The sequence below is a fragment of the Cuculus canorus genome, chromosome 2, assembly GCF_017976375.1.
Source record: "Cuculus canorus isolate bCucCan1 chromosome 2, bCucCan1.pri, whole genome shotgun sequence".
Lineage (NCBI taxonomy): Eukaryota > Metazoa > Chordata > Aves > Cuculiformes > Cuculidae > Cuculus > Cuculus canorus.
Genome location: NC_071402.1, coordinates 48395782 through 48417900, shown reverse-complemented (window position 1 = coordinate 48417900; position 22119 = coordinate 48395782). Strand labels below are relative to the sequence as shown.

The 22119-nt window shown below is 41.6% G+C and overlaps 1 protein-coding gene across 3 annotated transcripts in view; it reads right to left on the bottom strand.

Annotated features, from left to right (window-relative positions):
• Window positions 1-1874: 1874 nt before the first annotated feature.
• The window catches only part of AQP4 (aquaporin 4), a 112735-nt gene continuing 92490 nt past the window's right edge, over window positions 1875-22119 (bottom strand). Inside the window, exons 1-5 of one of the 3 annotated variants that reach the window (XM_009563258.2) lie at window positions 10790-11325; window positions 6208-6622; window positions 5125-5289; window positions 4675-4755; window positions 1875-2784 (exon numbers count right to left, since the gene is read on the bottom strand). In XM_009563258.2, the coding sequence (XP_009561553.2) occupies window positions 2506-2784; window positions 4675-4755; window positions 5125-5289; window positions 6208-6622; window positions 10790-10944 (1095 nt within the window). In that variant the 5' untranslated portion in view covers window positions 10945-11325 and the 3' untranslated portion in view covers window positions 1875-2505. Of the gene's footprint in view, window positions 2785-4674; window positions 4756-5124; window positions 5290-6207; window positions 6623-10789; window positions 11326-22119 lie in introns of those variants that run through there. The other 2 variants (XM_054058153.1, XM_054058155.1) reach the window with 2 other exon arrangements.

The window sequence follows — 22119 nt, the reverse complement described above, 5'->3', positions numbered from 1 at the left end:
GGACCCTCAAGCATAAAACAAATTACAGCTTCTTATTTAAATAACACAGTACCATGCAAAAATCACAAATTAAGAGCTTTGAAGGAGTGTCTTTAAATAAAAAAATGCAAACCTTTGCTTAAAAATACATCAGGGCTATGTGTATTACTCTTTATTTTACTTGTTTAGGCCATACAAAGTGTCCCTTTGACAAATACAGTATTTGAAGGGGGGAAAAAAAATATCTGGAATAAATGCCTAGACAAAAAAACACCCACAAGTTTTGATCTTTCTCGCTGAATTTGTTTAGTGTAGTGTTTACTCATCTGAGCAGAGGTATGCACACCACACCTGCATTGTCCTTCCCTCAGAGACTGAGTCCTTACTGTAGGAACAAGGTCTTACCTGTGATTTGACCTTGTCCCTTGCAGGTCCCTAACCATACTCATGCCCTTGAACTATGATGCTGCCACTGCATTTGGGCACAGCTAAGGACAAATATCAGCTATTTTACTGGACTCAAGAGGCAGCTGCTATTGTGATGGCATAGGCTGGAATAGGCATGCGATGGGGAGCTTGTCTGGTGGGAGGGCCCATGTATGGGGAGCGGGGCTATTGTTGGGTCTCCCAAGGAAGTCCTATCCTGTGCCTGCACGTAACATGTGCTGTGCCTGGGGGCTGCAGGTGAGATATTGTGGTCCAACTGCAAATGCAGTCATGAATCTCAAGCTCAATGTAGGGAGCTTGCACCCCACTCTAACAGGGTTTAGGACAAGAACAGTGTGAAACTAGGAAAATGAGAATGGCAGGACATGCTGGGACTACACAGTGCTGTGAGTTGGGACAGTAGAATTGCCTTTGGATCACGGTGCACAGATTTGAGTGTAGCAGTGGTTTATTACCTCATTAGAAACATCTAATTCCTTGTAATAAACACTGCACATAGAGTATGTCAGAGAACAGACAAAGCTATTACAGCCCACAGTCAGGGCTCATGTTTTTCCCTCCTCTTATTGCTAAATAGGCACGAGTAGCTTTTCAACTTTAAAATAAAACTATACAATTAGAGTAATTACACCATGCTCCTGACTGGTCTGCAGCTGCATATTGTAAAACTCAAAGCCATCAATGAGAAACAAAAGCAGTAAGTCAGTAACAGCTTTACAGACATGTTCTGCTGTGCTGATTATGTCTGTCAAAATACTTCCATAAGGGAAAGACTTATTACTGAACACACTTCATGTCCCTTTTGCCCTAAAAAAACCTGCAAGTGCTTGCATCTTTTCCTAACAACAGATAAAGAAACCTTTGCTAGAGGTGTAATTAAAACTATATGAACAGTGGAACAAACATGGGTGCTGTTCAAATAGTTAGGCATCAGTTACAACAAAAAGCCAGAAGCAGTCGTATTTTTATAATCAGTTATAAAAAAATATTTCCTGATCAGTGTTTCAATACAGTTAAAAGTTAAAAATCCTCTACATTACTAATAAATTAAGAAACCCCTATCTCCAACCATCTTGTAAGAAAGTACGTAAGTAATTTAAACCTTTAGTTTACATAAATTAGCACAGAAATGTATTTGAACAAGTGCACTGAAAACAGATACGCCTTCTTTTCTTCTGATATCTTTTATTCAAGTTATTAAGTAACAGGAAAGCCTTTATATTCTTTCAATGACCTTGAGAGTCTGCTTACACCAAATGGTCAATAGTCAAACCCCAGGAGAATGTTTCACCAGACAATGACAAGAGGGAGCATGAAGTACAGTCAAATGTTTTGTAGCCTTATTTCAGTAGACTTCAACATTCGGTTTCAGTGTACTTTCTCCCAGGAAGGGATGAAGGTAATATACTGCAAATCATATGAGTGAAAAATTGAAAAATTGAAAAATTGATGGGTGGATAGAATATTTTTTAAATAATTTTTTCAGAGGTAGTTTGCAAGGCAATAGTGATGTACGTGAATGGAGACATTACTCCTTTGCTTCAACCTGGATAAAACTCTTAAATACTGTTGGTGCTGTTCCCGAATCTTAACCTAAGAGAACACTTAATGGATAAGATGTCCTAATTGGAGCTGACAACAGACAATTAAGTGTCAGAAGAACAATCTGATAAGTAGGTCTTCATGTCTATAGGCATTTCCTGATATGTCTTAACTGTCAATCTGAATGTTAAACATCTCTATCTTTATCTCATTATTGACTGATTTATTAAAGGAGAGTGCTTTCATCTTTCTTTTTTTTTTTAACTTTGGGATTGCTCCAGAAAGAAGAAAGGGAAAATACAAGGAACAACTCTTAATTTGCAATAATAGTTGGGGAATACTAATTATAGCAAAGTCCTAATCTTCCGACTGAGCAGGCGTATGGTTTTGTGACACCACTATCATGCAGTTGCCCACACCATACCTTTTAAGAAATGGTAGACACTCAGTCTAGAGAAGATCTGTTTCTTTGATAGGTGGAAGGATATCTGTGGATGTGCTAGCAGGCTGCTCTCTGCTTTCAGTGCTTCTTGCTAGTCATACTGAAGACAACACCTCGCTGGATGGATCTCTTCCCTTCTTGTCCTCACCCCTATCAATATCAATCACATGAACTATGCCAGGCTTCAGGATCAGGTCATCGGTCTCTACATGGCTCCTGTTATCATCCACCTCAATGTACTTCCCTTTGGATGGCTGGGTAGCCTTACTGAAGACATCTTTAAAACGGCGCTTGAGTTCAACGTCTGGGCAATAGACATATTCATAAAGAGCACCAGCAAGGACTGCTCCTATTATTGGTCCCACCCAATATACCTGAGAAAAGAGGTGGAAAAGAGACAGCCGTTAAGCTCTAGAGCAAATAAAGAAGGCAGGATCTCAGAGAAAAGCAAGCTACTACAGATTTTACTCAGAACACTTTCTCCAAAATACCCTGGCCCAATTGTTCAAACCAGCTCTGCTTTCCAGAAATGCACGGTCGCATAGTTCTCTGACTTTAATAAATAGGGATGAAATCTGTCATCATATCGGTTTACGTGGCAGAGAAGTGTTAACTACCACAAGTCTCACAGATGGTGACCAGAAGCTCAGCAGTGACTGCTCTAAAATCACACATGAAATTGGTCAAAAGGCAGTTTCTTGCCTAGCTTATGGTCTCAGTCCAAACATACTTTTTTGTTTTTCCGAGAGGCCTTCTCTACATTTTGATGGTTTATTGCAGCTGTGGATAATATATATGGACTGTTGGCAAGATGACTCATAAAATAAGCACCAATGCAGAAAACTGATTTTCTTTCTATATTTTCACCCAAGATGACAATGGACTTTTAAGGAAACAAAACTTTTCCTAGTGCAATTCTGCTTCAGTATTTCAGACTCAAATTTCCAAAATAATCCAAATTTGGCTTCTGATTAAGCACAATTCAACAGGCAGTCAGTATTCATTTAATTTCAATAAGCAAATAAAACTGACAGACACAACTTGGTAGGCTACCTATCTATTTCAGCATGAAATGCAGCAGTTCTGTAACATAAGTAGGTGCAGAAACCCATGGGCTTCTGTCAATGGCAGGCCAATGTCACTGCTCTGGAGGAGGAGGAAAGGCCATCTTTTCAAGTGACCAGGGCAGTAGCTAAACTTTTCCTACAAGTTTCTCCATAGGACATTTATTTATTGTTTATAGCTTTAGTTATAGATAACAAGCTCCCTCAGAGTATGGATATTTTTTCTTGTGAAAAAATACAACGTTTCTTCATATGAACATGCCATTCACTTATAACTGGGTAAACCTGCCTCAATAGGATAACTCTTGGGAACAAAGGTACACATGGCATTGTGTTTTCAGAATTGGAGCCTTATGGCCTGAAGACAATGCTGTTTCTGTTTTTAGCTACAGTGGGCTTCATACTCTAAAAATCAAGAAAATCCTTATATGCACTGTAATATGCAGCTCCTACAGTTGGCATTGAAAGTGTACCTAGAAGTGCTTTCCCTGTCTTTAATTAGGTGAAGCTGAGCTGCAATCCATCTCCCCCTTATAAAATGCGGATTGTTTTTTAATAAGTTTAACAGCGAGATACTATAGAAAATGACTGCATCATTTGCAATCTGTTTACCAAATTGTTTCCTGTGCAAACACTCCTAGCTTAGCTGATGGTTTCAAACTGAAGCAGGTAACATCTGGTCTGGTCTGCAACGACCAGACTGCAACCCCTTCATCTCTTACTGCGGGCATTTGCTGAGGCAGGTTATCCCCTGGGAACCAGATCACAGAGGGTCCCTGCTCTCATTTTGTATGTCTGCCCCAGTTTGCTGCGGAACCAGGTGAAATGTGAAGCTGACAGAATTACTTCCACAGCTCCTCACCAGCATGACCAGAGGGTTTGTAATCTACCTTGGAGGACTTTTCTTCCTAGCAGTTCAATTCTTTCAGTCTCACTGGATTGTTCTTTTTATTTTGAACTTTTTGTATGATTTCCTTTCTACTCCAGCTACTACCTCCACAAAACGCCCCTTGGATAGCAAGATGTTATTCCAATGTGCTGCAGTCCTAGGCAAGGAGCAAAATTATACCAAAGCTTGTGGCAGGTCTCCCTCAATGACAATCTCTATGGGACATACTGGGATAGATAACCAAAAGCATGTAATGTATGAAAAATCCTGACAGCTATTTGTTGCTAAAGGAACCAAGAAAGCAAAGTTACCCATTGGTTTTCCCATCTTCCCATAATAACAGCAGGTCCAAATGATCGAGCAGGGTTCATACTGGCACCGGTGTAATTGATCTAAAGCAGAGACAAAATGTTACCTAATATTAAAGTCTTGAAGACAGTTATTTGATTTCTGCTAGGTTTTTTACTGTGGAGGCTCCCTGGTTTCGCGTGGCTTCTAATCTTGTCAGCAAATATTGTCACTCTCCTCGGTCTTATCAAAAAGTTAACAAAGTCTTCACAGGAACAGGCAGAAAACCTCTTATGCAACACCCTACACAAGGGACCCTCCTGCTACTCCAAAGGGTTTTGGAATGGATCCATAAAGAATAAAGCAGCTATATAGATATAGCAGCTATAAAGGCCACAGAAGTTTCTATTTACTTCTAAAGTAGTCACAAAGGGACAAGTGGTCTATTTTTTAAAGAGAAGCCATTAACTTACAGCAAATAAATGTCCAATTGCAACAGAAAATCCAATTGCTAAAGCTACTGAACCAGTGACATCACTTCGTTTTGAATCACAGCTGGCAAAAATAGTAAAAACCAGCTGGAATGTAATTATCAGCTCCACCAGGAGTCCATGGCCAGCGGAAAGATCCCCGTGTACCTGGAAGAAGGGAAAGAAACACCGGAGATGAAATAAAGGTGATTTTGCAAATCAGAAAGCCACCACATATTAATTGCATTTCAATTATATGTATTTTTAATGGTACTCAATTTTTAAATGGTACACAATGAAAGACAGCAATGAAATTTGGAGGTGCAAGTTCCTCCCTACTTTTTGCCCCACATCTCCCTTTTTTTTTTTTTTTTTAATATTTTGAGAGCCATCGGAAGTTATTGCTGGACTGAGAGCAGAAGGCTTAACAGTAACTTCCAACAAGAACTTCAAAGCTAGACTGCAGAAGTATAGTTTACTTTTACACAGGGATTTGCAAATGCTGCACTTCCCCTTCACCATTTTTTTCCTTGGGAGCACTGTAATTTACTATTCAATTATAAATTCATTAATTAGCCCTGACTTAATTAATTTAAATTTCAATTAAAAATTAAGCAGTGTGCAGCTCAAGTGCATTTTTAATAAGTCAGGGCTAACTGATGGCATTCCTTATTAGTTTAGAACAAAGCTGAAATCTAAGCCACAATCTATTTCAAAAGTATGTCATTTTAAATTGATGTTTTTTCAGTCCCCACCATAATGGCATAGAATTAATTTCCCCCTCTCCAGCCCACATAAAAATGGTATTTCATGCATATATTACTTAAATTTTACATGTAAATTAACATTACCTGCTGTCATCAGATTTGGGGAAGTTCTAGGAAAGAGAACTTCTATAAGAATAGCACAGCTAAAGATATTACACTGCATAAACCCATCCTAAGGAGGGCTTGAAGCCCTGCCTGGATGTTATAAATAAACAAGCAAGCTCTTAAAATCTCAACTTGAAGTCTCTTCATTCTGCATGACACTATTTTCTTAGGCTCTCAGCTAGTCTAGTTCAAGAGCCAGAGGACAAGTAATTACCGCAGTGACTCCCAGGCCTCCCACCACACTTGGTGGTGTGACGAGGTAAAGGATGCCTGCACCCACGATGGCTCCCAGGCACTGGGCAAGAATGTAGAAGACTGACTTTGCGAGGCTGATCTTCCTCGTGCAGACCATTGCCACGGTCACAGCAGGGTTAATGTGGCCTCCGCTGATGTGTCCAAAGCACTGCACCATGGTGGCAATGCTGAGTCCAAAGCAAAGGGAGATTAGAACCATGTCTACGGGCAGAGGCTTCTCTGCTCCACCCCAGTTGATTGTGGAGCCAAGGCTGAGGAGGACAAAAATGAGCATGGCCAAAAATTCTGCTGAAACAGCTTTCCAGAAGGGTTGAGTCCAGACTCCTTTAAATGCCACCATGATGCTCTCACACTTACACAGGCGTCCACACTTACTGAAAAGGAAAACAAAGCTTCATCAGAAATCAACTAAATAAGCTTTATGTGTTCCTTCTAGGGGTTTGCCATCCAGCAGATTTGGGAGAGAAGATGGCAGTGCTGGGTATCCTTGGGCTGGAACAACCACAGACTGTGCTCTCAGAGCAGACCATCCTTAAAATATGACCAATGTTTGAGCAACTGCAGGACACAGGGTAATTAATAATCCCTTGTGATGACTCTGTCTGTATAGCTTCAGTTTCCAAAAAAGCAACCTCTGTATCTTTTTAAATAAGTGAGTAGGAAAATAAGCATATTCTCCTACACTAGCTGACCTCTGCTTGACTTAAAGAGTCTGCACAGCCACTTATAGTGGCCTCTTGACCACGGTGCTCATTATATCAGTGGTTATCCTCTTTTTCTAAGCAAATCTGTACTTTTCACAAAGCAGGCAGGATAATTCAATAAAAAGCAGTATCTTAGTCAAACCCTGATGGTTTTGATAACAGTGTAGTGTTGGAAGGTTGCCCTGGGAGCTATAAGAGAAAGTCCATTTGTTTGAACAGTCACACAGACCGATATTTCAATTTATATTTACGCAAAGAGCAGTTTCTTCACTGTGGATGTAGGGTAAAATTGAACCCAGCCAGAAGAATAGATGCAAACCTAAATTCCAACCTTTAAATCAATCGTGCAATCGATAAAGTGCTTTCTTTTAGGCTAAGGGTTCTAAGTAAGCTGTGGAATAGAGCCATTCTGTATGTGTGGCGTGTAGGACTCTGTGTGGCAAAGAAAGAAGTGTCTTGATTTTCCGCTCTGTCTGGAGATGCTATTTATTAGTCTACACTGTTTTCCTGAGGAGTTACAATTTTGCTAGATGTTCAGATACCTATGAAAGTGGGTCACCAAAGGAAAGATATTTGTGGTATTAATAAATTAGGAGAATAAGCCAAAAGGGAAGCATTTTAATGAGTTTCTAAGGAATGCTAACAAGATTCTTCTCTAAAAACAAAAGCAAAAATCCTCCAACTCCTCCAAAAAGCAGAAAACAAGAGAAAGAATATTCAGCTGCTACATTTGGGAACAGAATTTCAAGTGGAAGATGGATGAGTTTATGTTCAGTTATCTGAGGCAACTGAGCTACAACGCATATTTAATGCCACTTATATCAGAAGGAAGCATAAAAGGCATGTCTGCCCTTTTCAAGTTATTGCAAGAGGAACAGCCCATGAATTTCTTAACAGTTGCAGTGAGTTAGAGAAAGGCAATTTAATCCTATGACTGGAGCAAATAATTTGTTTCCCTGTCTCCTATCTTATGCTAATTTACTGTGTATTTTGGACAGGTCATTTGAACTCTATCCCAATTCTCTAGACTCTCAGATGAGAACAAGAAATACATTATCTCCTGCAAGTGGCTAGTGTAAAGTTCTCATGAAGTGATCCGAAAGACTTGAGCAGTACTTACTCCGCTAGAGAAGAATTAAAATTAGAACCTCAAAAGAGAATAAAGTCATCCCCAAAATCTCCTGATTTTGGGTCACAGACAAGACAAATGGAAAGATGTTTTTGTAAGATCCCATATTAACAATCAGTTAATGACCGACCATGTAGACTAGAATTTTTGTTCAAAATGGCTCCAAAATCCTTGCTTCCCTCAATGCTGAAGCTCATGGGTATCTTTGAACCCTATGCCCAGATTCTCAACGAAATGCAAAGGCTTATCTCTGACACCCTTACTACTTCCTCACGAGTAATTTATTTTAGTGGCCTGACTCAAGACACAGGTGAAAATCTCATTTTGCCACTGCATGTCCCAGGTGAATATTTCACATAGGGATACAGCATATCCTGAAGCCCACGGAAAAGAAAACTGGATGCACAGAGAAGGCAAGTGGCACTCATCCATTCTTTCATCCCCAGCTCATCTATGCTGCAACCTGGATTCCCCTGAGATTTAACTCGCTAAGCAAAATGCAGACCTGTTGTTATATTCCAGACTTCTGCAAAATTCCCAATCACTGAGTGCACTGTGGGGGAGGAATGTAGGTTTTTGGAGCATGGGAGAGGAGTATAGTGACTCCTGAGTTCTTTGAGTGTGCCTGACCATCTCTTTCTGCACACAGAGAATAGCAAGATCTGCAAATTAATTACCAGCTTGAAACCATATCCAAAGATTTCAGTCAATATTATTTACAGCCCTGAAAATGCAAAAATGCTGCATGCAATCCGAAAGTGTAACTCAAACACAGAAGCTTCCTCATCCACTTAAAGTAAGTTTCTGTTCTTCTAAAACAGCATGCTACCTGGAGAAAAATCAAAGTGGCAGATCTATGCTGTCAGCTGTACTTTGATAGTTAATGATCTAGACTTCCATTTTAATGCACACGTGTTTTTCTGAAGCAGCCTGTTTTTATGATTTCAAAACTCAGGAAAATGCCCACATCATGGCCAAATTTTTATTTCAAACTGCACACTTTTCTTCCCCACATCAAAACCCCTTCCAAATGTTAATAAAAGCTTAATACTGTGTTTGTGCTCTGTTCAGGTTTCCACTGAAATCCAAAGGCTATCAGCAACTTAGAAATCAACACCATCTCAAAAATCCACTATTTCTTCAGCATGCAGTTAAAGGCTTGAGATGAGGCAGAGAGTGATGGCTGTGCCCAATCTGGTACCAAAATGGGACTTTCAGCAGCTAAGATTCACCATCGAAGTTGCAAAACAATTTTTTGATGTGTTTGTGGTGCATGGTTCCCTTAGATAAATACAAAATGCAACAGAAAAAAAAAAGAAAGAAACTTTCATGTCACAGTCACACATTAATTTAACATGTTGACACACTTGAAATCCTCTGCTCTGGACTACAAGATTATACAGTGGACTGCGTCTGATAGGATGTAAGGTGGGCTATTACAGGTCATGTTGCCATCAGGGCTGCAGGCACGACTACGATTACAAAGCTGTAACAACATAAATAATAGCATAAATAATAACAAAGGCTTCAGTACAAAAGTTAAGCAGGTATTTTAGCAAGTCTTCCTTTTCTAATGTAATTTCTAGGAGCAGTTCAAACAGCCTGGGAGTGGGCTTGCAGCCAGCCACTCCACACGACACCACCGTCGCACAGAAGTTTAGTGCGTGCGGCAGCTATTTACAGGGGCATCTCCACAGCAAACTCAGATACTCCCCGACCTGTGCTGGCACAGCCAGCTGTAGCTCAAATGGACATCAGGCACCCGCTTGCCAACCTAGGGGGAGGACGGGGACAGGCAAAGCAAAAGGACTATTGCAGGGCTTGCTTATTATAGTTTTGACTCACTTTCCAATGCGATGTTGAATGAGCGACTGACACAGATATCTACAAGAGGTGGGAAAGGGAGGCTTGGGAGCCCAGAGCTGCAGCTTTCTGGCGGTGCGGGGAGCTGGGCTTTCTGCACATAGAATCATAGAATCACTAGGTTGGAAGGGACCCACTGGGTCATCGAGTCCAACCATTCCTAACACCCCCTAAACCATGCCTCTCAGCACCTACTCCACCCGTCCCTTAAACACCACCAGGGAAGGTGACTCAACCACCTCCCTGGGCAGCCTCTGCCAGTGCCCAATGACCCCTTCCATGAAAAATTTTTTCCTGGTGTCAAGCCTGAACCTCCTCTGGCAGAGCTTAAGGGCATTCCCCCTTGTCCTGTCCCCTTGTACATGCACCTCTCAGTCACAGGACCACCATCGGAAAATAAACCCGAAAAGTTTTAGGGTGCAGAAGCCCTTTGCACCTCCAGTGTTAACACCCAAGGACGACCTTATCACCCAAGGATTGTCCCCACCTTCAGAACTCAATGACTCTATAGCACAAGAACTGGAGAAACAGCCCTTTTGGTAATAAGAAAAAAAACAAAGTTGCCTAAGTTTCCAGGAACAATTACTTCTTCAGAAAATCCATCGAAACCCTTGCTCGGAACAAAAATATCTAGAAAATTTGCTCTCCCTCGGTGCAAATCCCCGGGGAAGCGCAGCTCGCAGCACCCCGAACCCGCCCCGCTGCGGCGAGCGCGACTCAGGGACCGCACACCGGTGTCCGTGCGTGCGGGTACCCCCTCATCCGCGCGTTTTCCCATAAAATCACGGCGGTGCCGGGCGTCCTGCCCCCTCCTTCCTCCCCCCCTCGCCCCGCAGCGCACTCACCCGCGGCGCGGCGCGGCCGCTCGGTCGCTCATGCCTCCCCGGCGGGCGCGGGGGCGAGCGGCGCGGCTCCCAACCCTGCGGCTGCCCCGCTCCCCTACCTGCTGCCGGGACCGGGGCACCGGGGAAAACGGCCGCCCCGGGTCGTCGGAGATCATGTGAATATGCAGATGAATCCAGGGGGCTCGCGGCTGGCTCGGGAAAAGAAGAAGGAGAAGGGGACGGAGAGAGCCCGCTGCGCTTTTGCGGCGGGGGGTGCATTTGGGAGGGCTCAAAGGGTTCGGTTTCCTTTCTCTTGAAGGGAAAAACGTCTAAGCACCTCTGCAGCCGGGGAGGCTTTATCCGTCTGAAATGTCTGTTTGCCCCTTACTAAAATGCTACCGGCAGCAAAAGAAAAAAAAAAAGGGCAAAGTGGTTTTATGTGTCGGTAGCTGCTAAATTCTACAGTTTTTGCCTAATGTGGGAAGTCAGCAGAGGCCACTGAAAAGAACTCCTGAAATTAGACCGTGATGCTGTTGAGGAAACTGGGATTGTCCCCACCTCGAGAAGAACTAGGTGATTCTATAGCATGAAAACAATCCCATGGAAAAATAGCCCTTTGGGTAATAAAAAAATCCCAAAGTTGCCTAAGTTTCCAGGCATAATTCTTTAGAAAATGCACAGACACCCTCACTTGGAGAAGACAGGAGTGCAAATAGAACAAAAATATCTAGAAAATTCTTTTTTTTCCCCTAGTAGTTCATAGAAAATGCATAGAAACCCTCACTTGAAGAAGACAGGAGTGCAAATGGAACAAAAATATCTAGAATATTCTTTCCCCTCTCCCAGTAGTTTAAACCTTTGGATACAGAAAAAGAATCTGCATCAGTTACATACAAAACATTTTAAGGGATATGTTCCTGCGTTACATGAAGTTAAAACAGTATACACAAAGAAAGTATATCTACTGCCATGCATCCATGTAGCAACAGAGAAAGAATCAAAGTTTGACGTGATGATCAGTGAGCCTTTATGGGACACACTGTACCAGATAATCCTTCAGGCCATTAGAAAACAGTGCAAGGTCTGAAGAACTACTTCAGGCATGGAAAACATGGACATAGAGTCCTCTCTTAGCTTCTGCAAGGAGATTGTAGGTAATAATTTACACCAGTGCGAAGCAAGTATAATGTATAACACTATCAATTCGGGATGCCCTAGAAAAATTTGTACACACCGTAATAAAAAAAGTCATGCCTGTGTGTTAAATACTTACCGATCACAGTTTATGGTAAATGTAGATGATCATAAAATGCAATTGTAGGTGTTTTTCTCATGTTTTCCTGCTCTTCCCCTAAAGCCATGTCATAAAGGATACCAAGGGACATTCACAATTTGATGGCAAAAAATCCCCAGCTATCTGGATGTTTGTCTTTCTTGTTTTCAAGCTTTACTTGATTTGCTTATGTCTTGAGCTTAGTCAAAAGAGGGTGCAGTCATCATTACACAGCTTGGCTCTTCCATTTAGTATATTTGATTTTTCAGTCCCTTTACAACCTGCTACAGTGGTTCCAGAAACTTCATGTCCTAACACTGTCTTAGTTGGCACATAAGCCCATCGTATACTTCATATACTCAGAGACCAACTTTTTCTGTCAAGGCTACAGGAGGAGTTCCTCACAGTGAAAGGGTTTCAATTAGGATGCTCCTCTGCATAAGGTGTTTTTTTACCCCTGTTCCCTTTTCCCCCCACTGCCAGGAATTACTGTACCAGAAGCTCCTCTATAGTGCTCTGTTTCAAACACCTTCTCTTGATATAGCTTGGCCATGTCACATTTTTTCCCACCTGCGTTTGGCGAAGTCATTATCTGATCAGTCCAGCCTTTTACACCATGGCTATTTCTGTCATACAAATCTTTTCCCTTTTATCCCCAAAACTACAAAAGGCACCCGTACAAACCTCGTATTTCTTTCCAGTTTTGGAGCTGGTTGTTTCAAATCAGGGCTGAGTTTTCTTTCATAGCTTTGCCCTGACAACACACTTATTCTTTGGCACCTTGCAGCCTGTGCTCCTGCTGCCCGATTGTTTGTTCACAAACAAAATTTACTTAGCAAAGCCAACAATTGTTTTTCCTTTACTTGCAGATAGCACATATCTGCCCTTTTTGATCTGCAGAGCAGATCACTGCCACATGGAGAAGCCAGAACTCTAATAGCTTCTGTCACTGCTACCATTCTTACTGTGAAAGATCTTCTGGAGGATTAGATAAAGGTTGTGGCCACATGAACAGAGAAAGGCAATGCTTCAGGCACAAACCTGGAGCAAACTGCACTGTGCCAGCTCTGATCAAATAAACAGACTATGTTCTGTTGAAAGCACAGAAGGCAAGGAAGACATCCCTTGGGATGGCACTGAAAAACAGAGGAAAGCTGCCCCAGTTTGTCCAGGGATAAATTTGTCAACATTGGGAATTGGTAACACATAGGGTCCTTTTTTATATTTTGCTTATGTATTTTCATTTTTATAAAATCCGAGTAAACTCATTTTAGATTTCTACCCAAAGACAAAATATTCCTCCTGCTGCTGTGCTCAACACAGTTAAAGCAATAACTTACAAAAGAATATATATGAAAAATTTAAAAATGGTGTTAAAGCTCAATCCATGTCTGGGGCCAGGGGTGAGGAGGGGGAGAAAAGTGCAGTAGAATCTCACTGTGCCTCTGCTTCTCCTTCACTGAACATAAAATCTGAGTTTCTACTGTCATTTTTAGGTCATCATGAATTAAAGATCTCCGTAGGAACATAAGCCATGGTGAGAGGATTCTGCAACACGTAAGACACATCCTTATTCGAAACAAGGACTTCCCAAAAAGTCGAAGCATGCTGGATCTGGGATTTTGGTTTGGTCTGTTATGTAGGAGAGGGTGCACTGCCAAAGTCGGAGAGGAATGTGCAGACAGCTAATTCCAGCTAAAACAATGTGAAGGAGAGAGGCTAGATTCTGCCACCTCACTGAATAGCAGTGTGGGAAGAGTCTCTTTGCTCCTATGGCCAGTCCTGGCCAACTTTGTCAGACCATTTGGTGTGTTAGACAAGACTGCAGCAGAGAAAAGAAAGACCAAATGATAATTAAAAAAAGACATAATGTAGAAACATTGTGCATTTTCTCAGTGCCTCAGTTTTCTTAGTCCTTTTCCACTTGTACCCAGCAGATCTGGACTTTTCCCTTGCTGTTGCTGCTGTTAAGCTCCCGAGCTCACTCAGCTCATCCTTCAGCACCACCTCAGGCTTTCAGTTTCCAAAAGCAATGAGGCTTACATGCATGTGCCCTGTTTCTTCCCCTCTCTTTCTGTGGGTGTTCCTGCCCTTTCCAACAAATCTTGAACCCACTGGTGAATTTCAGCTACAGCCAGTGGGTTCAAGAAATCCCAAAGATGTTTAGGCTCCTGCCAGCCCCGTGTGTGTGAGCTCCAGGAGGATTTTCAGAAGTGCCTGAGTGATAAAGGGACTCAGCTGCTGTTTTAAAAGTGGTGCACACTGCTAGGAGACTAAAGTCCTGTGACTTTCCTTGGCTCCTGTCGACAAGAGTGTTTGAGAGCAGGCTGTAAGCCTTTCGGGGACCATTGATGCTTGCAGGAACTCTCAGACTTTCTTTTCTGACTGACTGAAAGTTTCATTCTATTGCCACTAATAAATCCCCCTCCCCTTACCAATTTATGTCTTATGAGTTTGGACTAAGCTTTGTCTACTAAAAGGTTCTTACATAAAGCACCGCTTATTGAAATGTGATCTTTGCACATTTCTGAAGTTTTAATTTTCCTGTGGTGTAATCTTGTTACTTAGGTCATTCATTCTGTCACGCCTTGGTATCAGCCTGGTCCAGGTTTGGCTGCAGGGCTATGTTTTCCTGACATTTAAAGCAAGAATTCCCTGGGAAATCAGTCAAGAGATTTGACATTGCTGCTGGCCAAGCTCCAGCAGGTTTAGTTTTACCCTCCTTCTGTATTTATTGTGGAATCTGTCTGTCCGCAAGCTGCACATTGAGTTCCATGCTAGAGAAGAAGAACTGAAAGGGACAAAATGGCCATTCATTTGGGGGTTTCATTCAGGCTTTTGAGAAAGGTTTTACAGGAAGCTGTGGACTTAGATGACTGCTGAGCTTCCTTAGCCCTGCTGTATTACCTCCCTTATGAGACAGTTTGGATTGACTGCTTTTTCTTTGCTCTCTTCCTCCATCTCAATAGGCAGCAATTACTGTTTGCAAAGGAAAATTAACATCTGGGTAGTAAAGGAAACACCTGGAGGCGTTTCATCTTTAGAAAGAGTTCAACATGGCATGGACAGGTCCTTCGCTAGGAATATGGGAAAAAATAGTCCCTTTTTCTCTCCTCCTACCACAAACTGCTACAACTCCCATTGCAAAAAGCTGTCTCAGTGGCAGAGACAACCAGAGCTTGATGAACTGGAGGGGAGGAGCAGGAAAGCAGCCCTGGGTACTCACAGAGGGTACAGGAGAGTCAGGGGAAGAATCCCAGGTCAACTGGAAATGGGGGAGAAAAGTAGCTGCCTTGTGGTGGAGGGGCGGCAATGACATACAGCAACACAGGGTAGGGTGCAGGAGACTTTGCATGTGCCAGGAGGGAAAAAGAGCTCCAACAGTGGAGCCAGAGAGATTTGTCTAACTTTGCAAGGTGAGACACTGAAATTCGGTTAAGCACTCACAGATCTTATCAGATGTAGAAAATGTTGTACTCCGCATCTTATCTACTACTGTTGTATGCTCTTTAGCATCCAGCCATTCTTTCCTGACCAATCTGAGGTGCTCTCCCTTATAGTTCTGCTGCTCTTTCTGAGTTCCTCAGCGTTAAATGCTCAGCTTCTTCCATCACCAGCACTTCAGCTTCCTACAGAAATGAATCTCAGTCAAAGAATCACGGACTTTAAGACTAGATGGTAACACAACATTTTCTAGTTAACTCATTACACTTTACCTCATGAGTTCAATAGCTTATATTTATTTAAATATATTTTACAAAAAGCATCCTTTCTTGTTTTGAAAACTCATGGGACAGAAAATCCATCCATTCCCTTGGTAACTTATTCCTGAGGCTAGTCATTTTTATCACCAAAAATGGTCTTTGTCTCTAAACAGAGTTTGTATGAATTCATGTGCCATATAGTGGTTCTTTTTACACTGTTCTCTCCCAGATTAAAAAGCCTCTTGTACTTCTACTGTCTCCCCATGAGGTTTCTTATATAATGTGAGCAAGTCATCTCTTCATCATCCTTTTGATAAGCTAAGCAGACTGAGCTCTCAAAGTCTCTCTAAAGAAATTTCTCTAAAGTATTTTTTAGCTCGTTTGTGCCTTTACCACTTTTTCAACATGCTTTTTAAAATGCATTTTTAATACCAGACTCCCAGCAGGCTTTTTTCTGAAGGAAAAGTGTTTCTTGTAGCACATGTAGGAATTGAATTAGCTGTTCTTACCGTAGGATTGCATTGAGGAAGCATTCTTCCTTGCTTCTCCACAATAACTCCTCAGACCTTCTCAGGATATACTCATCATTCTGAGATAAGTCTCGTTTCACTTCAATACATGAAATTTTGCAGGCATTCCGTCTGACAGGGATCACACTAGCAAACAAATCTGTCTGCTGTGTTTGGCCATTCTTTTCCCAATCTAAGTCATATTCAAACTATACTGGCAGTGATTCTGTATTTGTTTCCAGATTTACTCACTGAGGAAAATCCTGAAGCACATGACACCTCACAGTGATCCCATCAGATCCCTGCCAACTGTTGCGATGATTAGTCTATTGAGTACTTTCAGAGATCTGTCAGCCAGGTCTGAATCCACTTACTGCTCCATGGCTAATACATGGTGGTAATGCTTTTAAAAAGTTGTCACTTGATATTGTGGTAAAGGCTCCAGAAACACTCAAACACACACACAACTGCCTCTGTCCACTGATATGTAATTTAAAAAATTAAATCTGTCCAGTGTTGCTGTTGGTTTTCTGTTTTGCTTTTGTCAAGGCTGAGCTTCAGTGTTGGTGTATATGCTAGGAATTTGTTCTCTGTCCAAGCCAACTGCTGTATGCAATATAACAATAATATATATAGAATCATAGAATAGTTAGGGTTGGAAGGGACCTTAAAGATACTCTAGTTCCAACCCCCCTGCCATGGGCAGGGATACTTCCCACTAGATCAGGCTGCCCAAGGCCCCATCCAACCTGGCCTTGAACACCTCCAGGGATGGGGCATCCACAACTTCCCTTGGCAGTGCCAGTGCCTCACCCTCTCATGATGAAGAAATTCCTCCTAATGTGTAGTCTAAATCTGCCCCTCTCCAATTTATATCCATTGCCTCTAGTGCTATCCCTACAAGCCTTTGTAAACAGTCCCTCTCCAGCTTTCTTGTAGGCCCTTCAGATACTGGAAGGTCACTGTAAGATCTCTTCAGAGCCTTCTTCTCTCCAGGCTGAACAATCCCAGCACTCTCAACCTCCCCTCATATGGGGATATATGTACACATATACTATATATATAAAATATATATGGCTTCATGTTCGAAGAATTTTTACACCTAGTAGGAATGTATGGCATGAATGGTTTATGCAGCATGTTCTGAGAAAGGCAACTTTGCTTCAGATCATTCAGGCTATCTTTGTACATTACAATAGTAACTGCCTTCTTGAAACTATGTATTTTACAAGGGTTTTCTCCCTTTTCAACATTAATATCTTCTAAAAGCTAAAACCTCAGGCCATAGAACTGAAGATGTTGATCTTTTTTCTATGCAAAGGTTCATCTTTCATTAAACTAACTGAAAAGCAGGGTCTGACTATGAATATTTACAAGTTCAAGCTCTTTTTTCTATAAAGCTTCTAAGGAAAATATGACAGTGTATTTCTCTTGAAATCCTTTGTAGAACATTAGCTTCATTTCTGACAGTTTTGCATGTTCAGAGTTTGAAAAAAAGATTAGATGAAACCTAATATCTTGCGACACAGGTGTCACATTTTTACTGGACACAGAGAAAGGTTTTATACTTGGAAATGGCAATTGTAGACATTCAATCACTTTTATGGCAGAAGCTATACTGGAGATTCTTGTGTTGGCTTGGTTCCTTTTCAACCCAAAGCATTCTATGATTCTATGAATTGTCAACAAAGAGATTAATGCAAAGAAACAAACACTTCTTGCTGGCATCTTTAGCTTTACCTACGCCAGCTTACAGCCACTGCATGGATGCATGGACGGTTGGTGGAGATATGAGAACCGCTCAGTTAACAATGTTTTATCACTCCAGTGAGTATGTGCTGTGAGCGCATGCAGCCATGGGAAACAATCTTTTGAGGCCCACCGCTCTAGTCCAGTATTTGCGTGTATTGGCATCCCACAGAGATGGAGCGTGAGTGGTGGATGTGCTCCACAAAGACTGGATGAAATCAAACACAGGGCAAGAGGGATCTCCTGCATTATGCTGTTTTCACATCCTGTGGCTTTTTCTAAGCAATATTTTCTAATCTAACATCCATGTCTGCCATCTATGGCACTTGCAGATTGGCAAGCTGCTCTTTTGCAAAGGCAGCTGATAAAAGAGAAGTTGTGAGCTGCATGAATAATTAAAAACAACACCAAAAAGCATTTATTACAGAAGACTTTGGGGATAGTAAATATTTTTATTTGTTTGCAGACTTGTTAATACAGAGCAACTAGTCTGAGACTATTCTTCATAGCTTACTCTTTAGACTCATCAATCTTCTCTTTTACTTCACCCATGCTTGGGATAGATGGTAGATAGCTCTGCTATAAATTGCTGATTGTAGTGGATTTAATGAGTTTTGTGGAGAGAACTATTTTTGTGAAGACAAGTATTGTATTAAATCAGTGTCTAAAAAGGAGACAGATATGGTTAATCATACTTCTTCAAGGATACACGCCAAAAATTCTGATCCCTGTTATAAACAGATCTACATTTTTAAGAATGCATTTAGAAAAAGGGAAATCCTAAAAGGTTTATGGTTCCACGTATCCCTTTTTGTATAAGCAAAACAGCTACAATACCCATCTGATTTTCAGTTTCATCCTGCATATTTGACTGATATGACAACATTTTTCTTACCAACAGTGCAGCAAAACCAACACACCAGTGAAAGGGATTCTTTTCAGCTACACGCCTCACTAGCACCATTATCGGTGAGGCTCCTGCTATGGTGTGGCTGGTCCTCAGGATACGAGAGGAGGCAGAAAACCACCCAGCCTGGTCCTCAGTGTTGCAGAGTGGTGTTTCCAGAATGGGCTTTTCAAAAATTATTTTTGACTTGTGAACTGAACCTGTTTGGTACAAAAGGCACAGAAGGACACTGCCACGCATTTCCCTAGTGCAATTTTTGCTGTCCAGTTTCAGAAACTTGTAATTCATCCTTAGAAGTTTATCCTGATCCCAACTGCATCATCTCAAAGAGCTGACAATGTACTTGAGAAATTGTAGATATTTCCAAGTTTCCAAAACCATGAAGAGGTATAAAATGCATATGGTGTCCTGCTAGCCCATAACCAAAAAGAGCATCTTCCTTTCCCTTCCCTTCCCTTCCCTTCCCTTCCCTTCCCTTCCCTTCCCTTCCCTTCCCTTCCCTTCCCTTCCCTTCCCTTCCCTTCCCTTCCCTTCCCTTCCCTTCCCTTCCCTTCCCTTCCCTTCCCTTCCCTTCCCTTCCCTTCCCTTCCCTTCCCTTCCCTTCCCTTCCCTTCCCTTCCCTTCCCTTCCCTTCCCTTCCCTTCCCTTCCCTTCCCTTCCCTTCCCTTCCCTTCCCTTCCCTTCCCTTCCCTTCCTTCTATTTCATTCCTTTTACCCTATTTTAATTTTGTTCACTTGTGTATTTTTTTTTTTATCTTTTACTCATACTTTTTACTCAAGTGAGGATGCTGAAGGGGAACAAAGAACAATTCTTGGAGGGAATATAATCACCTGAGTTATAGGCAAATGTAATTTACTGGAAAAATGGAGAACTGAAGCCACATACGGGAAACAAAGTGAATGTAAAGCAATAGGGATCATAGTGTAGCCCAAACATCGAACAATTAGAAAAATGTGTCAGAGATTTCAAACATGATCCAGAGCAAGGAATTTTTAGACAGGAGGCTGTCCTGATTAAATAATGAGTAAATAAAATACAAATCTTTCCCCACTGTTTCTTTGTTTGCAGGAGATATTGAAAGTCTTAGACCATTTCAGAAGTTTGGGCACACCATTGATTCACTTGGGTTTTGTGATCAGGCCAAAAAAAAAAGAAAAAAAGAAAAAGAAAAAAATAAAAGAGCCTGGGAAACCCTATAACTGTCCAGTCTCAGTGGTTTTGTTACTGTGCCAAAATAACAGGTCAGAGCATAATAGCACTAGAAAAGCTCACTTGCTGTAGATTTTACATAACCAGTTCCCAGCTTTTCTCATTCAGCCTGTGCCTGCTTCTGCAACCAAGACAGCAAAGAGAGCTATAAAGGTGTCAGTGGGAGAACTTGTTTTCCTTTGGTAAATTGCAATAAATTAAAGAAATGCTTCAGTGCTTGCAGGGGAGGGGGTGGAAAGCCAAACTGAAAATCCCTCAAAATGTCCTGAAATATTCCCTCTCCTTCTCCATGGCTTGCTCAGAAAGGTATGAGTTTGGCAAAGTTGCCTCTGCTTCCTCCAGTTAAAGTATGTTTAGGGATGACTATTTACACTAAAAACCTGTGAGGCACAGTTTCCTAACAATTAGGGTCTTCAACCACACTTAGGAATTTCCCTTAGGGGTACCTGCTTTTCCGAGGTGGCCCTTGCAGGTCCTATTGATGTGCCTGGCAGCAGCCGTTGCTCAGCCCACCTGAAAAGTTTTGCCTGCTATCTCCAACTGCTGACTCGCAGACTGAGTAGCCTAATGTATATCAGCTTAAGATGGGAATTTCAGTTTAGCATCACTTTTACGTAAAGCGAGGCAGAAAATAAAATGTGAGCCAGATTCTGCCTGGGAGCAGTACTTCCATTAGATGAGTTTCTATGTGGAGAGACAGTGCAGTGTCCTGGACCCACTGCAGCCACTTGGCTGGAGAGAGTCCAAAAGATTCAGGGAGATGAGAGAAAGGAATTTGGTGGCAGCATGGCTGAGACACAGAACAATTTTGCCTAACTTTATTTCTGTGTTGCTGTGTTTATATTTTTCCTTGCTGTTCAGGAGGACCTGCAAGGATCCTTGAGAAACATCATCCTCTCTTTGAGCTGAGCTTTTGCTGTGCTGCTGTCTTAGGGTACTTTCATCAGAGATACAATAGCCAAGCAGAATTTCTTATTGTGCGCTGTCACCTCCAGCCACAATTAACATTTCCACTTCTCATTAGAGATTTCCCCTCTGTCCCTTTTCTGTTTTGCTTTTTTATTTTCCTATTTTTATAAAACCCACGTAAGAGGTAAACTTTCAGTCCCTGCAAGTAGCTTAGGTTCATTTGAAATAACATCGTGGCTCTGCAACACGCTGACAAATTGCTTGTGTGCCTATACAGCATGTAATACCTTTGTATATACAATGCTACCATTTTCATTCTCTGCTAGAGCCAGAGATGAAAACAAAGTTAATCCAAGTTCTGTCTGTACACACTGAGTAGTATGAACTGTGTTTTACCAAAGATTATATATATCTTCATACACATTTAAGATTTTTAAGTCAAATGCTGGACTTATACTAAGTAGGTCCCACTACCATTGTTGAGAAACATTTGGCGGAATGTTATGAGGGTCACATACATACTGTGCGTGTGCATGTGCATTTCTAAAACATGAGCATGCTTTTATACATGCATTTGTGTAAGTTTGTAGGGAAAGAACTGCTATGTACTCAGCTCTCTGAACACACATTGTTTCTCAGATCAATTGCAACTTATTACCGTTAGTAAAGCTTAGAAATCTGTCTTTGGGTGTGTCTGCTTTTATCAGTAAGATAATTCATAGAATCTTAGAATCATTAGATTGGAAAAGACCTTCGAGATCATCAACTCCAACTGTAAATTCGATAGGTGCTAGTCTGCCTACACCCAATTTTTACACCCAACTAACTAGTTTGGGAAAATTAAACCTTTAGCATTTAACATCCTACTGGCATGTATTTACAATCCACTGAGTGTTGATTTACATCTCTGTGTAATGAAATGCCCAGATAGACTTGGTCTGCTCCCACACCTTATGTCTCAGAATGCCGTTTCTTGGATGCAAATTACATGGGACTCTTCAAATTTGCAGATCTTGGGAAATGAGCAGTACTGGGAGGTTCTGTGGAAACTGTGCTTTCTGGAAGGAATCAAAGGGGGAGAAAAATTGAC